Source organism: Aspergillus chevalieri, chromosome 1 (genome assembly GCF_016861735.1).
Source record: "Aspergillus chevalieri M1 DNA, chromosome 1, nearly complete sequence".
Lineage (NCBI taxonomy): Eukaryota > Fungi > Ascomycota > Eurotiomycetes > Eurotiales > Aspergillaceae > Aspergillus > Aspergillus chevalieri.
Genome location: NC_057362.1, coordinates 1,417,685 through 1,442,095, shown reverse-complemented (window position 1 = coordinate 1,442,095; position 24,411 = coordinate 1,417,685). Strand labels below are relative to the sequence as shown.

Sequence of the window (24,411 nt, the reverse complement as noted above, 5' to 3'; positions counted from 1 at the left end):
GCAAATATTGGTGATGCATTTTGGATAGAATGTTAACGGTTGAAAGTTTCGCGTAGCTGATTTATAGATGACGTATTGACGTATTGCCAACTATTTATGCCTTAATCATCAGGCGTTATTAGGCATCAACAATTCACGCCTTGTTCGAAGCAAAACAAGTCCAGCTACTGACTCTTCACAGTTCTTCGAAAGCGAGTGTGTTGCTTGAATTTTGTCTGGAACGTCATTGAACTTCCCCAGTCCCAGCCTAGGCGAACGCTCACCAAGTGACAGCCTGACGAAATACCCACTTCAAGGGGAAAAGAAACCCGGTCCGTATATTCCCCGCCGGCACCGTCTGCTGCAGTTTTGCGCAATCACCCACCATGAACCAAAGCCTAAGGAGAGGTGTCCGGGCTCTCTCCTGGACGAGAGTCCTTCCGCAGTGGGCGCGACAAGACCCATTGCAGCAAGCGAAAAGAGGCATTCAGATTCGTGCCGTGCCTTCGGAGCAACTCAATGGAGATCACCTTCCTGTAGCCGGTACGCCAAATTCGGCTCAGTCGCCTGGTATGTTTCTCCCTGGTAAGGATTGATCGTGCCAAAACGGCAGTCGGGCTAATGGACGAAATTGAAAACATTCAGACGCCCGGTTCGATATCATCGGCTCCCCATACTCGTTATTGTCGGTTTCGCTTTCAGCTTCGCAGCATCTCTACACTCGCAGAGGGACATTGGTTGGACTGAGTGGGAAGGCGGATAATGTATGAGGTCCATTTGTCGCTCAGCAAAGGGCTCTCCTGATCTTGTGCAATTGACAATTGGCTTTCCGCGCAGGTGGTTTCGACGCTGAGCGTCCTAGAACCCGTCCGAAGAGCCCCCGTCGGCGTGCCATTCCTCTACCAGAAGGTCTGCAAGCGGTTGCCCATTTCTACGGTCTCCAGGAAAGATAACTGATGCCGGATAGATAACCTCTAGCAGCCCCGTGACTGCCCTGATCTCCGTTCGGTCCCCTACCACATCCTTCGCCGTCCTCCATCTTAATGGCTCTGAAGATTGGATAATCGCCCAGAAACGAGCTCTGCTCGCCTGGACCGGACGTTCTATCTCCGTGAAGCCGGTTATCAACACAAACATGGTTCGTCCAACTTCTCGCACGGCATGGAAAGCACAGGCTAATTCGCGAAGAGCGTGACCCACTGGGGTAACTCTGAAGTCACCGGACGAGGTCTTCTAGCACTAGTCGGCAATGGGCAATTATACTCCGTCGACGTGAAACCCGGAGAGCAATACATTGCCCATCCTAGGTATGGCTGTCTGATCTGTTGGGTTGGGTCGAGTGCTAACAGAACAATAGCAACGTCGTGGCTTACACTATGACCTCCAACCCTCCTCGACCCTACCGATTCAAATCTACCACCCTGAACTTCCAAGTGCCGGGCCTCAAGGCGTTACCAAGCTTCCTCCAGAATACGAGGTTTATCCAAAACATGTCACAGACCGACACATGGGAGACGGCCATGAAGATCTTCCACAAGATCCGGACATGGTCCCGCATGACCATCTGGGGTGATAGAGTATGAAACTTTGCCTCACAATGGATATGCAGTTCTGGAACTAACATGTTATCACTAAAAGCTCTTCCTCCAATTCGACGGTCCCGCCCAAATCCTTGTGCAATCTCGCGGTCCCCGTCTCAACGATGTCCTCTCCGAACGCGAAGTAAACGAAATAGCGGGATCGCCTCGCGGCCTCACAAGTGGACCCTCGCAACAGAGCGCGGAGAGGAAGAGAGGAGAGGAGAAATTCCGGAAAGAAGCTGTAGAAGCAACCCACGCTGCGCCTGTTCCTGCTCGCTCGGTCGAAAGTCTGAGCCAGGAGGTCAGGGGGATTGACCAGAGGATCGCGAAGCTTACGGAGGAGGGGAAGGTGATTTTCGATAAGCCGGCTTCGAAGAATTGAGCTTCATGCAGCAGTTAATAGCAAGCAATGGACATGGGTCTTTTTTGTCATTTCCGTCAGTCCGCAACCGCAATGTATTATATCATTAGACCTCTTCGTTCAATGATCAAGTGTCTACATCCACACACTATCCGGGAAATACGAGGATTACCCAAGTTCTTCGGCAAAATGAACGAAAGGGCCAAAAGATGGTATTCGCATAGTAACAACAAAGACACCTCAAAATCATAAAATGTTAACAGATGAACGAGTATAAATGACGCCCAAGAACGCCTTCGCTCAAAATGACGCGAAAGTAAGAAACAAGATAAAACAGGCCATGGCCATATGTATACAAAAATAGATGAAGTCAAGAAATGAGAAAAACAAGCAAAAGGGTATGCATGCACGGTGCACCAATGCAATGGATGCTCGAAAGTCTCTCTAATAAGACCGCTTCAAATGCACGATAGTATGCAAATTTCTTTTTTTTAAATCAAGATACCGGTTCTCATGCTTTGGACTGTCCTTGCCCCAACACCTTTCAAATTGCTCAATTCCAAGATGTTTTTGACCTGGGCGTGAGCCTCTTCTCCTTCCTCTATTTTCTGGTCCATCTCGCACAGACAGTCAACAATAGCCTCGGCTTTCTTGACGCCAACGCCCTTCAGTAACTTGATTTGGTTGACGTCGCGGGAGTTGACGACAGATAGGAGGTGGATTGTACGCGGTGAGGGAGCGTCTTTATCACGTTCAGTTACATCTGAGTCCTCATTGTCGCTCGATGCGACTTTGATGGTCCTTGCGCGCTTCCTGCATTGGGCGCGAGAGGTATCCTGGATTTCGTCTTCGCTAGGAGCTTCAGAGGCAGCCTCGGGCTCCTCGTAATCCTTGTCCAAATGGTCGGCCGCGCGCTTGATTTGGGGTTTCTGGGGCTGCTTCTTGATTGACAGCATGCTTCCCAGTCCCCTCTTTGCGGGCGGAGAAGCAGGGGTAGCAGAACATGTGTTTTCCTGACCGCGCGAGCCATACAGACGCTCTTCCAGGCGTGAAATCTTCATGGCCAGCTTCTCGTTGTTGGGGAAGAATGGTAATGCTAACTGGTACATTTTCAATGCGGAATGGTCCTCACCACGGCCCTGGTGTTGTTTTGCCATGAGTAAATACGATAGCCCTTCAGCTCTTGCATCCTCGGAGCCTTCGATGCGTTGCTCGAGAGATTCCAATCGCTTTTGGACTTGCTCATTAAGCTCGCGGACCTGTGTCTGTCTTGTCTGTTCGCTAACAGCTCTGACAGCGAGGATCTCTTCAACTTTCTTCTGCACCATTTCCTCAATTTTGGCAGCGGAGATATCTTCGTGGTTGGTCTGCTGTTGTGTTGCTGTTTGGGAAGGACGGCCGATCTTCGATGGTTGTGTTCGAGGAGCATTGGAACTAAAGGATGTCCGCTTGGGAACTTCAGGCTTCTTGAATTGTGCCGAATGACTTGGCTGGGGTTTATCCGAGTAAACAGAGAACGCCTTAGCAGGCTTGCTGTCTGCAGGCTTCGATGCATCTGTTGTACCAGGTGCTGGTAAATTTGCATTGACTGAAGCCGTCAATGGCCGGAGAGGCTGTCGCTGGGCAGCTACAGAAGGCCGCATGGCTGGCCTAGGAGGACCTTTGAACATTGGTTCATTCTCCACCTCGCGGACCTCAATCTTCTTCGTCCGGTTGGCAAAGTTGAGTGAGCTCAGTGTATCCAAGTGGTAAGATCGAACAGGGGCGAGGTTGAGGATCATGACCGTCAATCCGTGATTCTGGCCCAATGATAGAATTCGCGTCATCTTCGACTCTCGATACGGTATCCTCTGTTGCTTTTTGGTCATTGCTTCGACGCACTGGGCTAGTACGAAGAGACTCTTGTTGATGCTTGCTGACTCCACCATGCGCTCCTTCCCGTTGTCCGTTCGGCGGTTGTCCTCGGAGCCTGCAAGGTCAATGGCGGAAGCAGTGCTAACTCGTGTTTTGTCGCCGGAAGTAACCGTGAGTTTAACGCAAAGGATTGCATGGGATCGGGAAGAATGAGCATTCAGCTATATTCCATTAGTACTGTATGCCCGCTAGGATGACCACAGCTAGCGAACTCACCTTGGTAGCAGAGGTTGACCTGTTGGTGTTTGCTTGGTCGTAAAGGATTTCAAACTCTTTCAAGCTCGTACATGGCCTTTCTGTCAACCCCACAACAACCGTCTTTCCACCGTTGTCCCGAAGGGGCAGTCCTGCAAATGTCCTCTTCTCTGGGGGCTCAAACAAATCATAGACTTTGTCGTTGTATATTTCGTAATAACTCAAGGAGACCTTCACAGAAGTAGCACCCTCGCTATCCTTCTCGATCTTCCGTCCGCGTCGATAGATAGTGCTGAGGAGTCGAGGGATTGCACCTCTGTCGGCAAGGCTTTTACCACCTCGCATCGTGTGGGTTTTCCCGGTTCCTGTAACGCCGTATGCAAACAAGGTGACGTCGAATCCATTGAAAAGATGCTTCACGGTGGGAGCAACTGCACATTCAATCAGTATATCAAGAGCTTTCGGCGCGTTTCAAGATGGTGCGGACCTTCAGCATCGAAGACCTCCTGCTGAGAGGCATCTGCATCATAGACTGCATTGAACTGGAAGGAGTACTCCTCGTGCTCATGTTTCGGGTTCGGAATTCGCACGAGCGTATCACGATCCCTCAGTGCAGCCAACGATCTACTGTCCTCGGTGTTCTTCTTCTCTCCTTTGTTGTTGAAGCCTGTCCGAATAATGACATCCAGTTCTCGTTCCGACTTCAAGAGTGGTCTGATTCTTGCAACGACTCTGACGCTCATATTGTTGTATGTCCTCGTCGTCCAATCCTTGTATTCCTCAAGCGAGAGTTCCGTGTGTCCTTCGTCGACGTGTACGGCTAGGTGCTAGAGGGCGAACGAGTTGCCGTTTCGATGTCAACAGTCGCGTCTTCGGATTTAGACCTGCTGCATAATAATACACCGCAGCAGTAAGTGGGGCAAAAGGACAAAAGTAAGCAGAGGCGAAATGCGGTGCAATGGTATCTGTCTACGGACTGGAAAGGAATGCCAACTGTCTGTAAATTGACGCTGAAATACAAAACAAAAGAAGAACGTGATAAAAGAAGAGCACAAAGCCACAAGCAAAACCTGCAACACCTGTTTGGTTAGTTACTGGCAGCCGCAAAGTGACACTCGAGTGGAGGACAAACCGAGGAGAATGGGGGTAAGATGCGTTGTTGTCGTGGGCTCCACCGCCGCCCTGTGTTGGCACGGCAACCCGTGACCGCCCTAACATAGCATCGAGATACAAAATGAGAATTCAACGCTCAAGAAAGGCTAGTGATGGGAATAGGAAAGCATCAATTGCATTTATCATGCATATGCGCAAGCGACAATCGTAAAAATAGCTATGGTTTATGCATATCACTCGGTCCTGCTATCTCTGGTACAATATCTTACCATATGAGATCTACCGCATAACGCCTCAGAACTATTCCTGCAAGGTTTGTGAGAAATGGAGTCATGGCATTTCACGCCATTGGGTAGGTCACTTTTGCACATGGCGACATCCTTCCTTTGTAGCAAGATCCCGGAGAGCCTATACGATCAACAAAAGCATCAATGACTGGTGTGGACGAGTGACAGATATTCTGCAATCCATTCAAAAGGTCCCAGTTATTCTCTAGATTATAAGCGCTGTTCTTTTCTCATAAAGCCTTCAATCCTTGGTCCATAAAAAGCAGTCGAGTGTTCCTGTGTGGCATTGTGTATTGCTGTGAGCTTGGGGGACACCCGATACTGTAGTATGTAGTTCAGGGGATCTTCAGGGATCTATCTGGCACCGTTTTCGATTGACTATGACCCCTATGACCCAATTTATCGTTTTAGAGGGTGAGGAGCCCTATATCGTGTAACGGAGTCCTGTTCCTGTCGGTAACACCGTGTGGATATATATATATCAATGGAACTCCGGGCAGCAATCACTCAACGGCACAAGTAATTCACTGACAACAACCAATCATTTTAGTAGCTAAACTAACACTTTCATAGTCAATAAGATTAAAATCCGAAAATGAGAGGTTGAGACGACGTTGAAGTCTGGCTGGGGGACTGATGCCTGCGGGGCTCTGATTGGTCCGAGGCAAGGTTGCCGCAAAGGCCACCGTACACTTTCGCCTACTCGAGCATAAACCATAACTTCTCCTTCCAGGACACGTTGACCGACCTGGTGTACGGCTTTTGCGTGTGAACTCATTAATTCTTCTTTTAATATAGCCTTGTTATACGTTCGTCTCCCATCCGCAAATTTGTTCCTTAACAAGCAGAGTGGCCTGAGTCGCTCTGCCTCTCTCCCTGCTCCAAGTCGATATCGTGGCTGACCGATACAAGCAGTAAACCAGTTACGATTCGCACGACGTTTTACATATACCCTCCCCCGCAAAATTACGTTCGAAGAAAGTTATCCAGCGCCAACAGCCGTCTTTACCCGATTTCACACTTTCGTCTCTCATGGAAGCACCACAGGGGGGTTACCCTCCCCACGAAGGGTACGGTCAACCCGTTGGCTATGGCTCTCCTCAGCCCGGGCAGCCTCCTCAAGGTCAAGCTGGAGGTAGGAAGAAGCGGGTGTATGCTGGCGAGTCTTTCGAGTTTGGTTCCGGTGCCAATGCGGCGTTGGGAGGTCAGATGCCAGCCGGCGGCAGCTACGGCTACCCTCCCCAGGCTGTTGCGGGATACCAACAACCCGTGGCGCAGCCCATCTACGGAGCAGATGCCGCAGCCCAGATGCAGCCTATGACCCAAGGTTATGCTCCGCCCGTCGCACCTGGAGTTGCGCAGATGACCCAGCAACTTGGCGCCATGGGTATGGCCGATCCGCATCAGATGCCGCCGCAGGCTGCCCAAGCGCGACCTGTTTCTCTCAACCAACTCATTCCGACCGACCTCCTCAGTCAACCATTTAATGTCGCAGAGCTAGACTTGCCTCCGCCTCCTATTATTTTGCCGCCGGGTGTATGTACCTAGAATACTGGGCTACTTGGTGTCGGAGCTTGCTGACTTGCTCTTAGACCAGTGTCTTCCCGTCTCCCCACGCAAACTGCCCTCCGAAGTATATGCGCTCGACACTGAATGCCGTTCCGACGAACCACTCGCTTCTGAAGAAATCTAAATTACCCTTCTCTCTTGTCATTCAGCCATACGCAGCCCTTCATGACGCAGAGGACGCTATCCCAGTGATTCCCGATCAAGTCATCTCACGATGCCGGCGCTGCCGATCCTACATCAACCCATTCGTCACATTCATGGATAATGGCCACCGCTGGCGTTGCAATATGTGCAGCTTGACCAACGATGTACCTCAGGCCTTCGATTGGGATAGCGCTGCGCAAAAGCCCGCGGACCGGGCTCTGCGGCCTGAACTCAACCATTCGGTCGTTGAGTTTGTCGCACCTCAAGAATATATGGTCCGGCCACCGCAGCCGCTTGTCTACCTCTTCCTGATTGATGTGAGCTATACTTCGGTTGCCAACGGCCTCTTGGCTACGACCGCACGGTGCATCAAGGAGAGCCTTGACCGGATCCCTAACGCGGATCGCCGGACCCGGTTGGGCTTTATGGCCGTGGATACCAGCCTTCATTACTTTAGCATCCCCAGAGACGGATCCGAGAGCTCAGATCCACGTATGCTTGTTGTCAGCGATCTCGACGAACCTTTCCTACCCATCCCTGGTGATCTTCTGGTGCCACTGAGTGAATGCCGGGAGAACATCGAGCTGTTCTTGGACAAGCTGCAGGACATGTTCCAGAACACTCAGAGCAATGGCTGTGCTATGGGATCAGCTTTGCGGGCTGGCTACAAGTTGATCTCCCCTGTGGGTGGAAAGATGACTGTCCTCAGCTCGTCGCTCCCTAATGTGGGACAAGGTGCCCTTACCGTGAGAGAAGATAAGAAGGTCCTAGGTACGAACAAGGAGAGCGGTCTTTTGCAGACCGCCAACAGCTTCTACAAGAGCTTTGCCGTCGAGTGCTCCAAGGCGCAGGTGTCGGTGGACATGTTCTTGTTCTCCTCCCAGTATCAAGATGTGGCATCCTTGAGCAACCTTCCGAGATACACGGGTGGTCAGACTTACTTCTATCCTGGATGGAACGCGGCCCGGACCGAAGATGCCATCAAGTTTGCGCGGGAATTCTCTGAGTACCTATCGTCAGAGATTGGACTGGAGGCTGTCCTGCGTGTTCGTGCGACGACTGGTTTGCGGATGAACACGTTCTACGGTAACTTCTTCAACCGTAGCTCGGATCTGTGTGCATTCCCTGCTTTCCCGCGTGATCAAGCGTACGTTGTTGAGGTTGCGATTGACGAGACTGTCACGAAGCCAGTGGTGTGCATGCAGGCAGCTGTTCTTCACACTACGTGTAACGGTGAGCGGAGGATCCGTGTTTTGACCGTGGCGCTTCCCACCACTCAGAACCTTGCGGACCTGTATGCTTCAGCAGATCAACAGGCGATTTCCGCTTACTTCAGCCACAAAGCTGTTGAGCGGGTTCTGTCGAGTGGTCTGGAGCCAGCACGAGAGGCATTGCAAGCCAAGGTCACGGAACTTCTGTCGACATACCGCAAGGAGCTTGCTGGTGGAAGCGTGAGCGGTAGCGGACTCCAGTTCCCTGCCAACTTGAGAGCACTCCCTGTTCTTTTCCTCGCCATGATCAAGAACGTAAGTCCTTTGACCTCTAGTTGCGCTATCAAACAAGGTGATAACGGACTTTTTCTAGCTTGGTCTCCGGAAATCCGCCCAGATCCCGACCGATATGCGGTCAGCCGCTCTTTGTATGCTTTCGACGCTTCCTCTTCCCCTTCTTATGCAATACATCTACCCGAAGATGTACTCGCTACACGACATGCCAGACAACGCTGGATTACCAGATGAGCAGACGGGCGAAATCATCCTTCCGCCGCCCGTCAACCTGGCGTCTGAACAGATGGTGTCGTATGGTCTCTACCTGATCGATGATGGACAGACGCAGTTCCTGTGGGTGGGACGTGATGCGGTGCCGCAGCTTATCCTTGACGTGTTCGGGTTACCCGACAAGTTGCAACTCCGCGTGGGCAAGCAGTACCTTCCCGAATTGGACAACGACTTCAGCCAGCGAGTTCGGGCGGTGGTTGAGAAGAGCCGGGACCACCGTGCGAAGGGGGCGGGCAGTATCGTGGTGCCGCATCTATATGTGGTTAGGGAGGATGGGGAGCCAGGCCTCCGGTTGTGGGCACAGACGCTGTTGGTTGAGGACCGGTCGGACCAGAGCGCCAGCTTGGTGCAATGGATGGGATCTTTGCGAGAAAAGGTTTGATCCCCTTTTTTTCTTTCTCTCTCTCTCTCTCTTCCCTTCTCCCAGTCGACTTGGTGCGATAAAGACCACTGGGCTGACGAGGTTGAAAACACGTGTACAGATTGTGCAGTAGTAGAAGATGGCTTCCCTTTTCCAAAATACTTTGGTTCCTTATTTTCTATGAGAGATACAACACCAATTACAAAGATATCTTATTTGGCAGTCAGGGTATTTCCCCTTTTTGGCTGGTATTTATTTGTATGAGCATGGAGTGCGGAGTAGGTAGAGGTGGCTGAGAGACCATGTGATTTGAATTGTGATGAACTGTGATGATTGAGTTTGGCCCAGCAGTAGTGCCAACTCTTAGTAATTACTCTGTATGAAGTAGTATGGAGGGTGACTGGTGAATATGTTGAGGCAACTAAGGACGAAGATGAAACGCTGGTTGAGACAGAAGAGAAGCAGAGGGTTTTCAGGGTCAATGACAGGTATTTCTACCATGGATGGAGGGGACTCCATGGAATACTTTATTAGGAAAAGTGTTAATCTCCCTGAATCTTTCCTGTTGATCCCCAACCATTTAATAGTCCTGCTTCTAGAGTAGACTATTATTTGAGGGTCTGGACCAGATAAAAATCACTGTGCTTGATCGCTCACTATTCCTATTCTTCTTCTCTTCTCTTTCTTTTCTATCTTTCGACTTCTCTTCCTCAGCTTCTCTCATACACCTTTTCTCCCTACACTCTACTCTACTCGTACGTACTCCTGCATTACTACTACTGCTGACTGCCCCACCCCACACCCGCGTCACTCTCCCCTCTCTAGCCCCTCCGCAGACAGACTATTGAGACAAGAAGAGAGAGCGACAGACAGACAGACTCAGATCCATCAACTTCACGCCGACCGTCTCAGAAAAGAAAGTCCGTGTGCTCTATCAGAATTATCTCTTATCTGCCTTTTCCGCCCACTTATAATATTCAATATTTTCCAGACAACTGACCGTCTCCAACAACAGATCTCACGACGGCTTCTCCGGCGGCAGCCCGATAAACACCACTTGCAGGTCAGGGGGAACTACACGCTCAGGTACGGATATTCGTTCGCTTTGTCTTCTATGTCGATGGCCGTGGCTTCTCCAATGGAATGGCATGGCTCGACCTGAGCGCTTAAGGCGTCTCTCTGATTCGTCTTCCTCTTGAAGCCTTTTGATTCTAACGTGACTGCCCGTGAAGTGTACCACCATCCGTCATCAATTAACCGCTCGTCCCCGCTACTCACGTCAGTCGATCTTGTTCGAAGGGCCGCTTTACTTTGGAATAAGGGGGAAACGAAATCCGCCAGAATTGCACATCCTACAATTTCCTGAATTCACCAACAACCGTCGGTTACGCCCTGATTGCCTCGCTATACTTCTTGCAGATTGTGACGTACACCTTGAAGAGTCCGTCTGCTTTTGGTACACTCGGATTACACGAACCGCGTGACACAAACAAATGTAAGCTTAATTCAACGGCATGCCAGGATTCTTCATGGCCGGTTCCATGTCAATCGGGCCTCTGACAAGCCGATCTATAGTTTTAAATCACAGCAAAGATGCAAGGGTCGAGGAAGATCTCTTTCAACATCTCCGAACAGTATGAAATTGCTGACATCATCGGAGAGGGTGCCTATGGTGTTGTCTGGTATGTATTTGTGATTACCAGGTATAATTGAGTACTAAACAGTGTCTCCTAGTTCGGCAATCCACAAGCCTTCCGGCCAGAAGGTCGCGATCAAGAAGATCATCCCCTTCGACCACTCGATGTTCTGTCTGCGGACCCTGCGTGAAATGAAGCTGCTGCGCTATTTCAACCACGAAAACATCATCTCCATCTTGGATATCCAGAGACCCCGCAGCTATGATTCGTTCAATGAAGTATATCTCATTCAAGTACTACTTTTCCTGCTATTATCCCCATGGGAGCCAGGCTAACTATCGCAGGAGCTGATGGAAACCGATATGCATCGAGTTATCCGTACCCAAGACCTCTCCGACGACCACTGCCAGTACTTCATCTACCAGACCCTCCGTGCGCTCAAAGCAATGCACTCCGCAAACGTTCTCCACCGTGACCTGAAGCCATCCAACCTGTTACTCAACGCAAACTGCGACCTGAAAGTCTGCGACTTTGGTCTGGCCCGTTCTGCCGCGTCGACCGACGATAATTCCGGATTCATGACGGAATACGTTGCGACACGTTGGTACCGTGCGCCAGAAATCATGTTGACCTTCAAGGAATACACAAAAGCTATTGATGTGTGGAGTGTTGGATGTATATTGGCCGAGATGCTGAGCGGAAAGCCCTTGTTCCCCGGAAAAGATTGTAAGTGACAGCGAGTGCCGGAAAAGAAAACCGTCATGAGCTAACTTGGGAAAGATCACCACCAATTGACCCTTATCCTTGACGTCCTGGGTACACCAACCATGGAAGACTACTACGGAATCAAGTCCCGCCGTGCGCGCGAGTACATCCGCTCCCTCCCCTTCAAGAAGAAGATTCCCTTCAAGGCCCTCTTCCCTAAGAGCAACGACCAGGCTCTTGACCTCCTGGAGAGACTTCTCGCATTCAACCCTGCCAAGCGTATCACAGTCGAAGAAGCCCTCCAGCACCCCTACCTGGAGCCGTACCATGACCCGGACGATGAGCCCACTGCTCCCCCAATTCCGGATGGATTCTTTGATTTTGACAAGAACAAGGATGCGCTCAGCAAGGAGCAGCTGAAGTGTACGCTCCACCTTCATCCATATGAGCCTGTTTACAATGAAACTAACAATCGTGTAGACTTGATTTACGAAGAGATCATGCGGTAAACGCCTCGATTAAAGATTATTCGAGTACATAAATGATTGCGACCATACATCGAGTAGATAGAAGGGACCATGTGAATAGGAAGTGGATATGGGTCAGGATAGTTTTGTTTTTAAGGCGACATACATACATTCGAGCACTTTACCATCCATCTTGGGCCTCTTGATTCTGTCATGTTACTGTATCTTGTTTGAGATTATGGCGTTAAGATAGTTGTTAGCCTCTCAAAGGCCATTTGAATAGCATATCTCCATTCATTCCATCATACGTATTGAGTAATGCACATGGGTATACCGTTATAAAACAACCAAATCACACTTATTTACCATTCCTCCTTTCCATAAACCTCTCAATTTCACCCCCCACCCCCTCCTGACTAGGCTTCTCAGCACAAACATGTGGCTTGAACCCATACTTCAAGCGCAAGTGGTCCCTCGTCGTAGGTCCAATGGTCGCAACAAACACTCTCTTCCCGGGTGCCACTAATACGCCGTCCCCATTGTCATTTGAAGAAGAATCCAGCCCAAGAACCCGTAACATGGCATCACACCCCGCCGGCGAAAAGATGACCACCCACATCACCTTCTCACCACCACCATCATTATCCTCAGATTTATAAGAGTCTATGACTTTAGTAAAGTCATCCTCGAACGACTCCATAACACACGTCTCATAAACAACAACCTCCTCCACCCCAATTCTCTCCCCCTCCGGTAATTTCCCCGACATAAGCGTCTTTGGAATAATATCCCTCCTCTGTTCACCAACGAGGAACAAAAGCGGTAATTTCTCTCCTCTCCCGTTCTTATTCCCAGCGAGATTATTGTAGTGCTCGAGGATAAACAGTGCCAAATTCTCCCCGTTCCCTGTATCTGTGCCGTGGATCGTTGCGTGCGGGAGGTGCGAAGTAACGAGCGACGAGAGCGAGCGGGATGTCGCGGGGCCGACGGTGTACAGGGGGAGGGATTTCGAGGAATCGGATGCTATTTGTTCTATCCGTCAAATCTCATTAGCATCTTGCATTACACCGATCTATATCCATTACCTGGGGCGGGGGAGGGGAGGAGGGGATACCATCAGCATCCTCTTCAATCATCCTCGTAAACCCTTCCACAGCACGCTGACTGGTAAATATCAACCCCCCATATTTCCTTTCGGTATCATCATGTTTCAAGGCGCCGGTGTTGAAGAGGTCGCGGATGTGTGCGAGGTTCGCGGCGTGGAATTGGTGCGAGAGGACGGGGATGAAGAGCGGGTTGTAGTTTTTGTCGGTGAAGTATTCATCGTAGGCGTCGGAGGGTGTGGATTTGGTTTTTAGGAGGAGGATTGGGGTTTTGTGCGTCATACTCGTTGTCCCTGTTGATTTATGGAGTTGATTTTGCTTGTTGTATTGGTGGTGGTTTACTGATGGAGATGTCGGATGAAGCAGAGGATTTCGTTCAAATGAGAAACTTGGCAGGTAAGCAGGTAGATTACTCTTATGCTATAAAAGAGATTTAATCTCGGTTACTGATGTCTTATTATGAATTAAATTGCCTGGATTATCCCTGAGAATTCAATCACGCTGCAACATTATGCTTTGGCGAAACTACGTCATTGAAGAACACAAGGAAATTGATTGAGTCTAGTTTATGTACACACGTATGAAAACAGAGACGATTACTGGTCGTCGAGAACATGCACGTACTTCCTCTCTTCCTGTCTCTCCCGCTCTGTGGCCGGGGGCAGGTCGTAGTAGGAAGCGCTCCGGTAACCTTTCTGCGCAATATTTAGCTACTGAATAACAACACGACAGAACAACAAGCACTTACCAGGTAGTGAAAGGTGAGGTCCTCCAGCTGAGCTGGCTCAATCCCGAGGTTCTTGAAGGTCTTGGCCGTGGGGTCGATTCTCTGGTCGATGAACTCCCGCTCGACCTCGTCGGCGGAGATGGTGGGCCACCAGAGGTACTTGTTCAGGTAGTGTGCCAAAGACTTGAGAACAGGCTTGGGCAAGTTCAAGTGACGACGGCGCTTGACGATTTCACGGTCCACGAGCTCGGCAATCTCAGCGGTAGAGTAGTTCTTGGGACCGTAGAGCTCATAGGTCTCACCCGTAGTGGAGTCATCGTGAAGCATATGCTCGAGAGCAGTGCCAACATCAGGGGCCTGGATGGACATCAGCAAATAATCCGCCATAGAATGTGTTCGCAAAAAATCTTACGTGAACAGGCCAGAAGCGCTCCTGCATGTGATTGGCGGTAAAAAGGTTGGCCACGCTAGCGAGCTTGTGGAAAAGGTTGTCTTCGAATCCGAACATAGGAGCGGGTCGGACAATGGTGGTCTCGGGATAGATGGAGCGGGCCACTTCTTCACCCCAGCCCTATAACAGTTCAGTATACCGAGAAGATGAAGTATGCACCCGAGAGGATGACGGACCTTTGTAGAGAAATACTCGGATGGAGAATCCTTGTTAGCGTTGTAAGAAGAGACATGAATGAAACGGTCGATATCGTATTTGGCGGTCGCCTCTGCAATGCGTTCTGTACCGTCGACATGAACATCGGCGTAGGAGAAGTTCCTGCATAGCCATTAACACACTAGCTTCAAGACCGAAGCTCCCAATGACTACTCACTTGGTAGGGTATTGACGGCCAACAAGGTTGTAGACAATGTCGGAGTGACGGACGCTCTCTTCGATCGACTGGGTGTTCCGCAGGTCGTATTCCTAGGAATGCATAAGCTTGCTGCACGGATATAATTTTGCATTGGCTCGGGTTGACGGCGTACAATGAAAACAACTCTGCCAAGGTCACCAGTGGGCTTCAGGTGTCTCTTAGCCATCTCTTCGCGGTAGGGAACAACAACCGTGCATCCCTGCGAAGCTGGACAAATTGTCAGCTTCTTCTCCCTTCATCTGCTGGCAGCATATTGACATACCGAGTCTGTTGACAATGTAACGACCCAGGAAACCGGTGGCACCGAAGACGGTTGCGGTATAACCTAAATCACAGATTGTCAGATTGATTGGACTGGTAAACAACGCGGACCGGTTGGGAAGAGCTTGATACCTCCAAGAGACGACCTGTGGAAGAAAAAAACGACCTGTCAGCAACCCATTGACCTGCACGTTCCGGCTCTAACACATCCTTACCGTCCACCCTGGACCTTCAGAATCGGCTTTCCGGTTCTAGTAATCGCGACATCTTGGAGGAATCGGCGCTGCGCCTGGAATTGAACGCGAGGAGCGGGGACGAATGCCTTCGACCCCAGGGCGGAATTGACAGCCCTGCACTTCTGCATGGTCATCTGTTCGCGTGTAGGTTAGAGGAGACCAATTAAATGCGACAGTCAAAAGGAAAAAGGCACGTACTATGGTGGGGGGAATGGGAGACGGGCCGGCAGAGCTCAGCAAGTGGTGCTGGACTTGACGCTGGACTGGCGAAAGCCGTTCTCCAGAGACTCCCGGCGCAGGCCACGGGACCGTGACGCTAAACCCGATTCGGAAATACTTTACATAGCTGCTGGCGCCGCATCATAGCCCACATCGTAGATTTTCTTAGATGATATGAGAAGTGAGAGGTTAGAAATTGTGTTTGATTTGATTTTGTTATTATCAGCTGAATTGCTTTACTTTGTTGACGTTGAGAACCTCCATGCCATTTACGTCTGACTATTCAGCTGATATTATTGGCCGTTGAGTTTTGGCCAATCAGATGGCCTGTTACATACTACATTGATTTAAATGTCTACGGATTAGGATGCGATACCATCGAATGCAATTAACTGCAAATATATCAGGGGTACTCAATAACGCCGTCATCTATTCATAGAAAAAATATCCTATCTGTCAATCCAACAGTTCTATGAGCGTTGTGCTCTAGCCAAGAAAAGAGTCTTTGAGATCTCTTTCCCATTTTTGCGGAATACCACTGGTTCCTCAAAGACATGGTAGCCAAAGTTCGTCAAGCCAGCGCCTGCAAACAAGTCCCTCATTTGCTCCAGTGTGAATCCGTGCGTCTTGACGGTCTCGGCAGTCTCCCGGCTGAAATGTTCGCGGACTTGCTCCCGGAAATCGTGTGAATGGTCAGGCACGAGATCAACAATTACGCAAGTGCCACCCGACTGCAATCGCTCTGCAAGGCTCTTTAGGGCTTTGCCAGCGTCATCGAAGTGGTGGAGGGCCATGCTGACAACAAGAGCATCAAAGTTGAAAAATTCCGGAGCAGACAGTTCAGTTGACGCGTTGTCCGCCAGGAGGTCGCCTCTCTGCGCACTCATTTTGTCTGAAAGACCAGCCGCCTCTGCGTTCTTGTTGAATTCCGCAACCATATTATCGGAGACATCTAATCCAAGGACCTTTGTCACAAATGGAGCCAGTGTCTATGCAAGTCAGCCATTCATTCTTATGCCGGGGAAGGACATTGCCTATACTTACCACAGATATGGCACCTGGTCCACAAGCATATTCGAGCAACCGAAATTCTTGTCCCTTTCCAGCATGGGTATCTGTCCATTTGTCACTGATCCAAAGCCGGCGGTTCTCAACCTGGTTGCAGATGGACTGGATGACACCAGAAAAATCGTTCATGTAAGAGGCAGCCTTCTTGCTACAATCACTATTAGCTTCTATCCAATGCAGCACAGAAAGGTGCACGTACTCGAAGACTTGTCTGTTTTTCTCAGCGAATTCTGCCATGGCTGTAATGAGGATTGAGCTGGCTGCAAAGTCCAGAAAGTCGAATGGAAGTAATTGAGTGTATCTGAATTGAGATTTTGAACAAAGAAATTACGAAGGAAGAGCAATTTGATGAGAGAATAATCTGGTATTTAAGCACCAAGATTTCCCAAGGTACCCTATGTCGGTTCGGAGAGATATCGGACACTTTCTAAATGGATTCCATAGCGTCTGCGCGTGGAAGGCATTGATTGGACTAGAGTCATGTCAGAGCCCCTCGTATAAGAAAGTTAGTGTTTTTCTGAGTCAACGCAAAAGGGTTGAAGAGAAAGGAAGAAGAAACCCGTTGTGGTAGTCGGGAGTAGTTGTAGTTGGGTAAAGACGAAGCGGATCTACTGACGACAGCGGACTACGGCGCCGCAGAGACACCGCCTTGAGCTCCTCCCAAAGCGGCCAGCCATCGCTATGTCTGTCATCTCTCAACACATCACGACCGTCTTTTTGCCTCCATCAGACACGGTCTCGATTCTGTATACCACGGACTGATTCTATTCCGCCGCCTATTATCAAAGCTTCACTCCCATTGAATTCACCGATTCATCTCAGCCCGCAGCTCACCTCTTTAACCCTGCCACTCTCCACCATGGAGAACCAGAAGATCTCCGATTTCCTGACTGAGCAGCTTTCACAAGCTCCGGAGCAGTCCCAACCCTTCTTCCTCAGCCTCGAAGACTACTGGGAGCGAAAGTTATGGCACCAACTCACCGATACCCTGATCGACTTTTTCCGCACACCAGAGAGTGCTCCGCAGCGGTTAGCAATCTTCAAGACGTTTGTCCTCAGCTTTGCGGACCGGATCAACCAGCTCAAGTTTGTGTTGTTGGGGTTGATGGCATCAACGGGTTGTGCAGGTGAGTTTATTTGAATGTCTGGATTGGAGACGGATGAAGCTGACAGCACGCGTTGGTATAGATGACCAGGAGCGACTCTCTTTCCTTACATCATTGGCCGATAAAGTCAACAAGCCCGACTCACAAGATGCCTACGCCTACGCCCTTGCGGACGTTGCCAATGTCAAGCAGCGGCTACAGGACTTTGACGGTGCAAAGAAGGACCTGGAGATGTGCCAGCGGATCCTGGACTCGTTTGACGCGGTCGAGACCGTCGTGCACGCTTCGTTCTATAAAGTAAACGCAGATTACTACCACGTTAGTACAAGACCTTACTATAAAGTCTTTGACTTGGTTGCATGGAAAACTGACAATCGCGAAAATAGGCCAAGCAAGAATTCGCCTCCTTCTACAAGAACGCTCTTCTCTACCTCGCCTGCGTAAACCTGGAGGACCTGTCTGCATCTGAGCGGGCCACCCGCGCATATAACCTCAGTATCGCCGCTTTAGTGTCCGATTCGATCTACAACTTCGGTGAACTGCTGATGCATCCCATCCTCGACTCGCTCACGGAGGCGCAATACACCTGGCTGCGTGACCTCTTGTTCACCTTCAACCGTGGCGACCTAACCGCATACGATGTGCTGGCCGGCAACCTCTCCAAGGACTCCCTCCTGGCGCAGCACCGTATCTTCCTCTATCAAAAGATCTCCCTCGCCGCCCTCACAGAGATGGTCTTCCGCCGTCCCCCGCACGACCGCAACCTGACCTTCGAATCGATCTCCGCCGAGACAAAGGTGAAACCTGAGGAAATTGAACATCTGATTATGAAGGCTTTGTCGTTGGGTCTCCTCCGGGGCTCGATCGACCAGGTCGCCCAGGTTGCTCAGATCAACTGGGTGCAACCCAAGGTGCTGGATCTGAAGCAGATTGAAGCTATGCGGAATAGGCTTAAGGATTGGGACGCTGGTGTTAACCAGTTGGGTCACTGGATCGAGGGTGTTGGCAAGGATGTGTGGGCTGCATAGATGTGTTCTCTTATTTACATCCATTATCTAAATGGGGACGGTACTGCTTGCATTTACGTACAATCCTGTATTAGATTTTTCTGATCATCATAGGAAAAGCATGATGGTAATTGATGATGGTTGCAATGTCAAGGACTGATAATATCACTACATAAACCTGTATTATCTATACAGTCACATATCACACACCATAACCCAAACCACGAGCCAACTAGAACATCGAAGACCCCAACAATGCACACCCAGTCACCCAAGCCGGCCACCAAACACACCAAACAACAACCTGCGTCCACATCCCCCAAACATCCCACCCAAATGCCGCCTGCGTAAGCACACTCTCTACACTCACACCCGCATACCAACACCCACCCACAAGCACAACCGGCGGCGAAAGGACATTAAGAATCACCAACCCGCTCGTCGAGATAATGTATCGTAAAACAGGAGTGGAGGCAGTGCGGTTTGTGAACGTAAGCGGGGCGCACAGGAGGCCGATCATGAAGGAGAGGGAGAAGTTTAGGGTCGCGAGGGTGGAGAGGAAGAGGCCGAGGAGGAGGAGGGAGAAGGATTTTATGAGGAGGCAGTGTTGGGGGATTGTGTTGGCAGGAGTAGAAGGGGTTGAAGGGGAGTGGTGAGTTAAGAGGGCGGCGAGGGTGAGGGGGAGGACGATGTCTGCGATGATGCAGGTGTAGACTGCAGAGGAGAAATACTGTTTTTGTTAGTTTGGATTCTCATTCCACTGGATTAAGTTCGGGCTCGTCTTACCTGGTGGGAGAGATTGTTGAAGATGTAGAGAGGAAGTAAGCCCAAGAGATGGAGGCCAACGACGAATGTAAGTGGGAGGGCTAGCTGTCGTTCCATGACGCCACAGGCATCTGATCCTTTCTGGGTGGTCTCTTTCTTCTCTTCAGTTGGCGCACCCGCGCAGGTAGATGAAGAAGAACCCGCATAATACCCCGTACGCATCCACAAAGCAATCGCCATAATAGTAAAGTTACCAGCAATCAACATCGCACTGGGTAAATACGTCCCAATGCTAACAAACCGATTTGACTGCATAAGCAGATAAAAGAAGAAACTCTGGTGCAGATGTTCCAACAAGTTATTCAAACTCCGGCAGAGACTCTCCACCGTCCGACCCAGAGCCATCTCATCCTGCCAGCCTTCACCCTTAGTCTGCAAAGTAATCGCATCCACATGGTACGGCATGAAGCTGCTATGCGCACCGGTTGCGTAGCCAAAGCCCTGCTTGACCATTCCCCGAAGGATGGTCTCCAGTCGGGCTTCGTAACTGTCGTCGTGGTCCCACATTTCTTGCAGGACGGCTCCAATGCCCATTTGTCCGCCGGCGATGGAGACGGCTGTGTTGAAAAGGTCGAGGTTAGGCAATTGGCCGTTGACGCCGTCGTAGACGACGTGTAGGGACTCGAAGCGGTGGTCGAAGGGGTACTCCACCACCAGGGCACCTTGCAATGCTCCACTCTTCAATGGCAATGGTTGGACAGAGGGCGGGTGCATGTCATGGTATGCATCAATCCATGCCTGCGCTCCAGACTTGCTGTCGGGGGTAATTAGGAAGATAATATCCTTGGACCAGAGGGACCATCCTAAAGTCACAAGCATTTATTAGCACATCATCTCTCTTGCCTGGGCAAGGAGAAAAGAACCCACTCTTAAAGTATCTCGCCAACGTCAACACAAGAGTAATCCCATTGGTATTCAACTCCCCATCCACCGTCTTCCAAGCCGCAACCAACACAATTGCCTCTGTAGCATCACCGCGCGGCGCATTGATAATCGCATAGGTATTCTGTCCTCGATGTCTGATTCCAGCAGACGTGTACTCGTAGTTCTGCGTCGCGACTTTCAACCCGGCGGCTCGTAAGATCGATTGTACCTTTTCAGATACCCTTTTCACCCGTAATCAGCATCCAGCACTCACGCTAGAGAAGCAACCCCCGCTATTCCAATATCGATGGGAGGGCAGGACATACTCAGGTGTCACTTCCACCTCCCCTCTGCTTCCATGCTCACCATCGTTACCGCCAGCCCCACCTACCAACAACCCCCCAAGCTCCTTCTTGTACCCCCGGAAGATGTTCTGCTCACTACCCGAGAAATATGCATGCACTTGACCGGGCAACAGCGCATTCTCCGAAATATACGTCCGGCGCGAGTATTCGTTCAGGGGCAGGAGGAGAAGCCAGATAACGCCGACGACAATGCAAAGGAACGAGAGGAGGTACGGGAGGCGGACGAAGAGGATGTGAGGGTTACTCCGTAAGTTGCGGGTAGGGACTGGCATTGTTGTTGTGTAAGTAGATTGGGTTCAGAATGGTGGTTCGAGAGGTAAATCCGTGGGTTTGGAGGAGATGGTTATGGTCGGTAGGAGGGTGGGATTGAGAGGAGCGCGGGTTAGAATGGATCATACTCACGTTTTAAAGCCATTGATACATAAATTCAGGTCTTTCGAGTTATCTTTCCATGCTGTACGGAGTTGTGCACGTTGGACTGGTCCGCGCGGATCACGGTACTTAGACCGTGCATCATAAATATACGTCCGGTGGTAGCGACCATTTGCACAATTTGACTTTACAATGCTTCTGAAGGCTTTTCGAGATTATATTTTTTTTCTACTATCATACAATTATAGATCATTCATATGCACACATGTAACACGAAACCCAAAGGTCATCATTCCGAGCTTCCCAGACGCTGGGTAGATCCCAGATAGCTCAAGGGTGTTGGCCGATCCCCCACGGGGTTTGTAGAAGGAAGCACGCCATAGCGACCATATGTTTTCTGATCCACTGACACATAGTGCGGCAATCTTCCCAGGAGATTCAGCTTTCCTTCGATCCATCGGAGGATCTTCTCTGGCGGGACAAAGACCTTGAGGTATCCGAGGCCAACTGAAAATAGAATGTGGAGTCAGCGCATGCGCTCTAATATGAGAAGGGTTATAGTACTCACGCAAGTATCCGACAAGCACAGCGCAGAGGTGTCCAAGAAAGCTGGTGTTTGGTATGAGCACCGATGCGAAAATGCACGCAAGCAGAGGCGATGTCCAGGTGGGTATTTTGTAGGAACCGATACTAAAAAGTTAGCATATTAGAATACCGCTAACTGATTTCCATCGTATCTGAGGAAATATACCTGAAGTACGGGTGGGACTTGAACGTCCTGACAGCCTCCGAGCCCAAGAGAAGGAACGCCCAAACGCTTGTAGCAGTCAGCCCTGTTGACCACATAACCAAGAATTGATATCATCACAAACCTTGCGCCCACAACCGGAGTATTGCGATGCAAAAGCACCTTCTCCACGAGGAGATAGAGACCCGCAGGAAGAGTAGAAAGCGCTATTAGAATCGGGGGTTAGCATGATGTCGTTCAATCAAACCGTACAAAATCGCCAAACTCACGTCCAATAAACAAAGCCAGCGAAGTCAACGTCCCATGCTCGGCCTCAAACCGTTCCAACAACGGAGTAAGAGCAAACACATTCAACAAAGTGTGAAAGAATCCCATATGAATAAATGGATACGTATTAAGCCGATACACTATCTCACCGCGTTAGCCCCATTCGACCTCTCATGTCCTTGTAAAAATGCCAGGGGGTGTTGGACATACTACTACCAAGCCCGATCTCATCCGGTGTCAAAGACCCCCACCGTACAACACTCCATATTGTCTGTAACTCGAGGATCCAAAACGCAAGAATCGCCAGAAGCACGAGGCGCGTGAAAAGCGGCAATCGGAGGATGTAGGACCGAACACGGGACGGGTTGAAAGGTAACGGTGGTAGAGCGGCCGGGGTAGCCATTGTTTGGGAGATGTTTGTTTGTCTCGCGATACCGGGTCTTTTTGTTCTCGGCGCGTTTCAGCGGGAGGATTCGAATGGATCGGTTGTACGACGCCGGATCTGGTGGGTGATCGATTCGCTGGAGAGAAACCGAGGTCACGAGCGAGCGAAGAGGTTGAAGTCGCCAATGAGTGCCAACACAACACGTTGCTGCCGAAATCAATAGCGAAAAGATTGAATTTAACGGATCAAATGCGAGTTCTGAAGGAGAGAAAGAGAGGCAATGCTAAACCCCACAGTCAAACCCACGCCTGTACAACAAGGCGAAATCGGCTATCACAAATGACACCTGGTAGATCACCAGGGGCTATGCAAAACAGACAGCAACGACCAGAATGGGGGAAAGTTGAGGAAACACAAAAGAGTGCAACAGTCGACCCCAGTAAAAGGAGCCACGACCGATAGCCCCCAGTGAAGTCAATGCAAAAGGACTGAAACGAGGCTTGACTCCTTCCCAAGTTCGGATAATTAGGATCAGAACTCCAGGTGGTCTCGGTTCCACGTGACCCGATAAGGCCGTTATCGAATTGGACGATCTACGACTGCCAAGAAAAATCGATTTACACATTTCTCATTATTATCATTCGTGATCTTCGCTATCTACAATGTAACTCTGCGATATCAATTTACAGGTACTGGTTGAACCACACAACAGCCTGGCAGAAGGCCTGCTCCTTGGCGAACTTGAAGTGCGGGTTGCTCAGGTCGGCACGGACGGCGAAACCGTGAGTGACACCGCTGTAGAGGTTGATCTGCCAGGGCTGGCCGGTCTTGATGAGGGTGTCCTCGGATTCGTGACGGAGCTGGGTGGTGAAGATCTGGTCGATTTCTGTAGAGATTTCAGTTACTGCAGAAGAGATAAGAGGGTGTACAGGGTTCTTCAAGTAAAACATACCAGAAGCAGCAATGGACAGAGGACCAGTGATGCCACCGAGTTCCTCGTGGGTGACGAACGAGGGGTGAGCAGTGTAGCCGACGTCGAGCCTGCCGTTCTTCAGGAAGCGGCAGACGTACTTGCCGCCAAAGCAGTAGCCAACACCAGCAACACGCTTAACACCCAGTTCCTCTCTGAGGTACTTGATGGAGCTCTCGACAACGGGGTCGACACGACCGGGCTGGTGGTTGGGAATCCACTCGGGGAGGTTGACCTTGCCGGCTTCCATGTCGCCAATCTGGATGGGGTCGCCGTGGAAGAGGTCGGGGATGATGGTCAAGTAGCCATTGTTGGCGAACTCGTCAGCAAGGAGCTTGCTGTTGACGAAGAGACCGAAGATGTCGGAGAGGATGATGACGGCCTTGTCGGGGTTCTTGTTGTCTTTGGGGTAGGTGATGTAGGTGTCGACTGCACGGTTTTAAGGTCAGTATTGCTCATGAAGGGGGGGGGGGGGGTTATGGCGCTGAGGACACTTACCACCAGCGATGTTCTTCACCTCACCGACAGGGGTGCCCTCATGCTTAAAGCCAGTGGCACAGCAAGCTCCAGGGGGGTTAGAGGCCATTTTGAAAGATATGGAGATTAAAAATGTACAGGGTAGGGAATGGGGATATCTAGTTTAAGCTGAAGAAAAGCTACATTGAGCGACCCGGCAGTCCCTCTTATATAACGTCGTCATTCGCAAGGTCCCACGCCTCTCTCCTTTCCATTTTTTTCTTTCCCACCCCACTTGCCTGCTCCGTTCCTCGGGAAATATTCGTTGATAATGACTAAGCCTGCGGGGAAGACTGATTCGTTTCCGACCCCAATTCTTGGAGGGGAAAAGAAAGAAACAATTCTCATTGACACTTGCCATCTCTAATCTACCACGTATACTATATGACCATGGAGTGCAGTTTCAATGCGCCGCA

At 50.3% G+C, this 24,411-nt stretch overlaps 11 protein-coding genes across 11 annotated transcripts; 4 read left to right on the top strand and 7 right to left on the bottom strand.

Moving 5' to 3' along the window:
* Window positions 1–365: 365 nt before the first annotated feature.
* On the top strand, window positions 366–1,941 carry AIM24 (AIM24 family protein; the record flags this gene model as incomplete). The annotated part of the gene is made up of 7 exons (XM_043280153.1): window positions 366–549; window positions 625–743; window positions 817–888; window positions 947–1,117; window positions 1,168–1,286; window positions 1,337–1,556; window positions 1,618–1,941. 7 exons carry the CDS (start codon window positions 366–368, stop codon window positions 1,939–1,941), a joined length of 1,209 nt encoding a protein of 402 aa, XP_043131637.1.
* Window positions 1,942–2,411: 470 nt separating this feature from the next.
* ACHE_10516S (kinesin family protein) lies at window positions 2,412–4,772 on the bottom strand (the record flags this gene model as incomplete). The annotated part of the gene is made up of 3 exons (XM_043280142.1): window positions 2,412–3,995; window positions 4,051–4,460; window positions 4,517–4,772. 3 exons carry the CDS (start codon window positions 4,770–4,772, stop codon window positions 2,412–2,414), a joined length of 2,250 nt encoding a protein of 749 aa, XP_043131636.1.
* A 1,689-nt stretch (window positions 4,773–6,461) lies between these two features.
* On the top strand, window positions 6,462–9,302 carry SEC24 (COPII subunit SEC24; the record flags this gene model as incomplete). The annotated part of the gene is made up of 3 exons (XM_043280131.1): window positions 6,462–6,965; window positions 7,022–8,668; window positions 8,727–9,302. 3 exons carry the CDS (start codon window positions 6,462–6,464, stop codon window positions 9,300–9,302), a joined length of 2,727 nt encoding a protein of 908 aa, XP_043131635.1.
* Window positions 9,303–10,874: 1,572 nt separating this feature from the next.
* Window positions 10,875–12,132, top strand: PMK1 (mitogen-activated protein kinase; the record flags this gene model as incomplete). Its single annotated transcript, XM_043280120.1, has 5 exons — window positions 10,875–10,963; window positions 11,016–11,211; window positions 11,263–11,644; window positions 11,699–12,046; window positions 12,104–12,132. The coding sequence occupies 5 exons, from the start codon at window positions 10,875–10,877 to the stop codon at window positions 12,130–12,132; spliced, it is 1,044 nt and encodes a 347-aa protein (XP_043131634.1).
* A 316-nt stretch (window positions 12,133–12,448) lies between these two features.
* Window positions 12,449–13,475, bottom strand: ACHE_10513S (uroporphyrinogen-III synthase HEM4; the record flags this gene model as incomplete). The annotated part of the gene is made up of 2 exons (XM_043280109.1): window positions 12,449–13,122; window positions 13,205–13,475. The coding sequence occupies 2 exons, from the start codon at window positions 13,473–13,475 to the stop codon at window positions 12,449–12,451; spliced, it is 945 nt and encodes a 314-aa protein (XP_043131633.1).
* Window positions 13,476–13,789: 314 nt separating this feature from the next.
* On the bottom strand, window positions 13,790–15,417 carry NUO40 (complex I NDUFA9 subunit family protein; the record flags this gene model as incomplete). The annotated part of the gene is made up of 9 exons (XM_043280098.1): window positions 13,790–13,888; window positions 13,942–14,277; window positions 14,333–14,491; window positions 14,548–14,689; window positions 14,745–14,836; window positions 14,899–14,993; window positions 15,049–15,111; window positions 15,180–15,193; window positions 15,263–15,417. 9 exons carry the CDS (start codon window positions 15,415–15,417, stop codon window positions 13,790–13,792), a joined length of 1,155 nt encoding a protein of 384 aa, XP_043131632.1.
* Window positions 15,418–15,972: 555 nt separating this feature from the next.
* ACHE_10511S (class I SAM-dependent methyltransferase) lies at window positions 15,973–16,807 on the bottom strand (the record flags this gene model as incomplete). Its single annotated transcript, XM_043280087.1, has 3 exons — window positions 15,973–16,491; window positions 16,547–16,718; window positions 16,770–16,807. The coding sequence occupies 3 exons, from the start codon at window positions 16,805–16,807 to the stop codon at window positions 15,973–15,975; spliced, it is 729 nt and encodes a 242-aa protein (XP_043131631.1).
* A 622-nt stretch (window positions 16,808–17,429) lies between these two features.
* RPN9 (proteasome regulatory particle lid subunit RPN9) lies at window positions 17,430–18,704 on the top strand (the record flags this gene model as incomplete). The annotated part of the gene is made up of 3 exons (XM_043280076.1): window positions 17,430–17,697; window positions 17,759–17,994; window positions 18,063–18,704. The coding sequence occupies 3 exons, from the start codon at window positions 17,430–17,432 to the stop codon at window positions 18,702–18,704; spliced, it is 1,146 nt and encodes a 381-aa protein (XP_043131630.1).
* Window positions 18,705–18,915: 211 nt separating this feature from the next.
* Window positions 18,916–21,152, bottom strand: GAA1 (GPI-anchor transamidase subunit GAA1; the record flags this gene model as incomplete). Its single annotated transcript, XM_043280064.1, has 5 exons — window positions 18,916–19,413; window positions 19,470–20,311; window positions 20,376–20,614; window positions 20,699–21,002; window positions 21,140–21,152. 5 exons carry the CDS (start codon window positions 21,150–21,152, stop codon window positions 18,916–18,918), a joined length of 1,896 nt encoding a protein of 631 aa, XP_043131629.1.
* Window positions 21,153–21,398: 246 nt separating this feature from the next.
* On the bottom strand, window positions 21,399–22,527 carry rbd2 (rhomboid protease family protein RBD2; the record flags this gene model as incomplete). The annotated part of the gene is made up of 6 exons (XM_043280053.1): window positions 21,399–21,616; window positions 21,678–21,799; window positions 21,861–21,926; window positions 21,982–22,063; window positions 22,127–22,264; window positions 22,335–22,527. The coding sequence occupies 6 exons, from the start codon at window positions 22,525–22,527 to the stop codon at window positions 21,399–21,401; spliced, it is 819 nt and encodes a 272-aa protein (XP_043131628.1).
* Window positions 22,528–23,192: 665 nt separating this feature from the next.
* ACHE_10507S (dienelactone hydrolase family protein) lies at window positions 23,193–24,065 on the bottom strand (the record flags this gene model as incomplete). Its single annotated transcript, XM_043280042.1, has 3 exons — window positions 23,193–23,395; window positions 23,462–23,908; window positions 23,978–24,065. 3 exons carry the CDS (start codon window positions 24,063–24,065, stop codon window positions 23,193–23,195), a joined length of 738 nt encoding a protein of 245 aa, XP_043131627.1.
* Window positions 24,066–24,411: the final 346 nt, after the last annotated feature.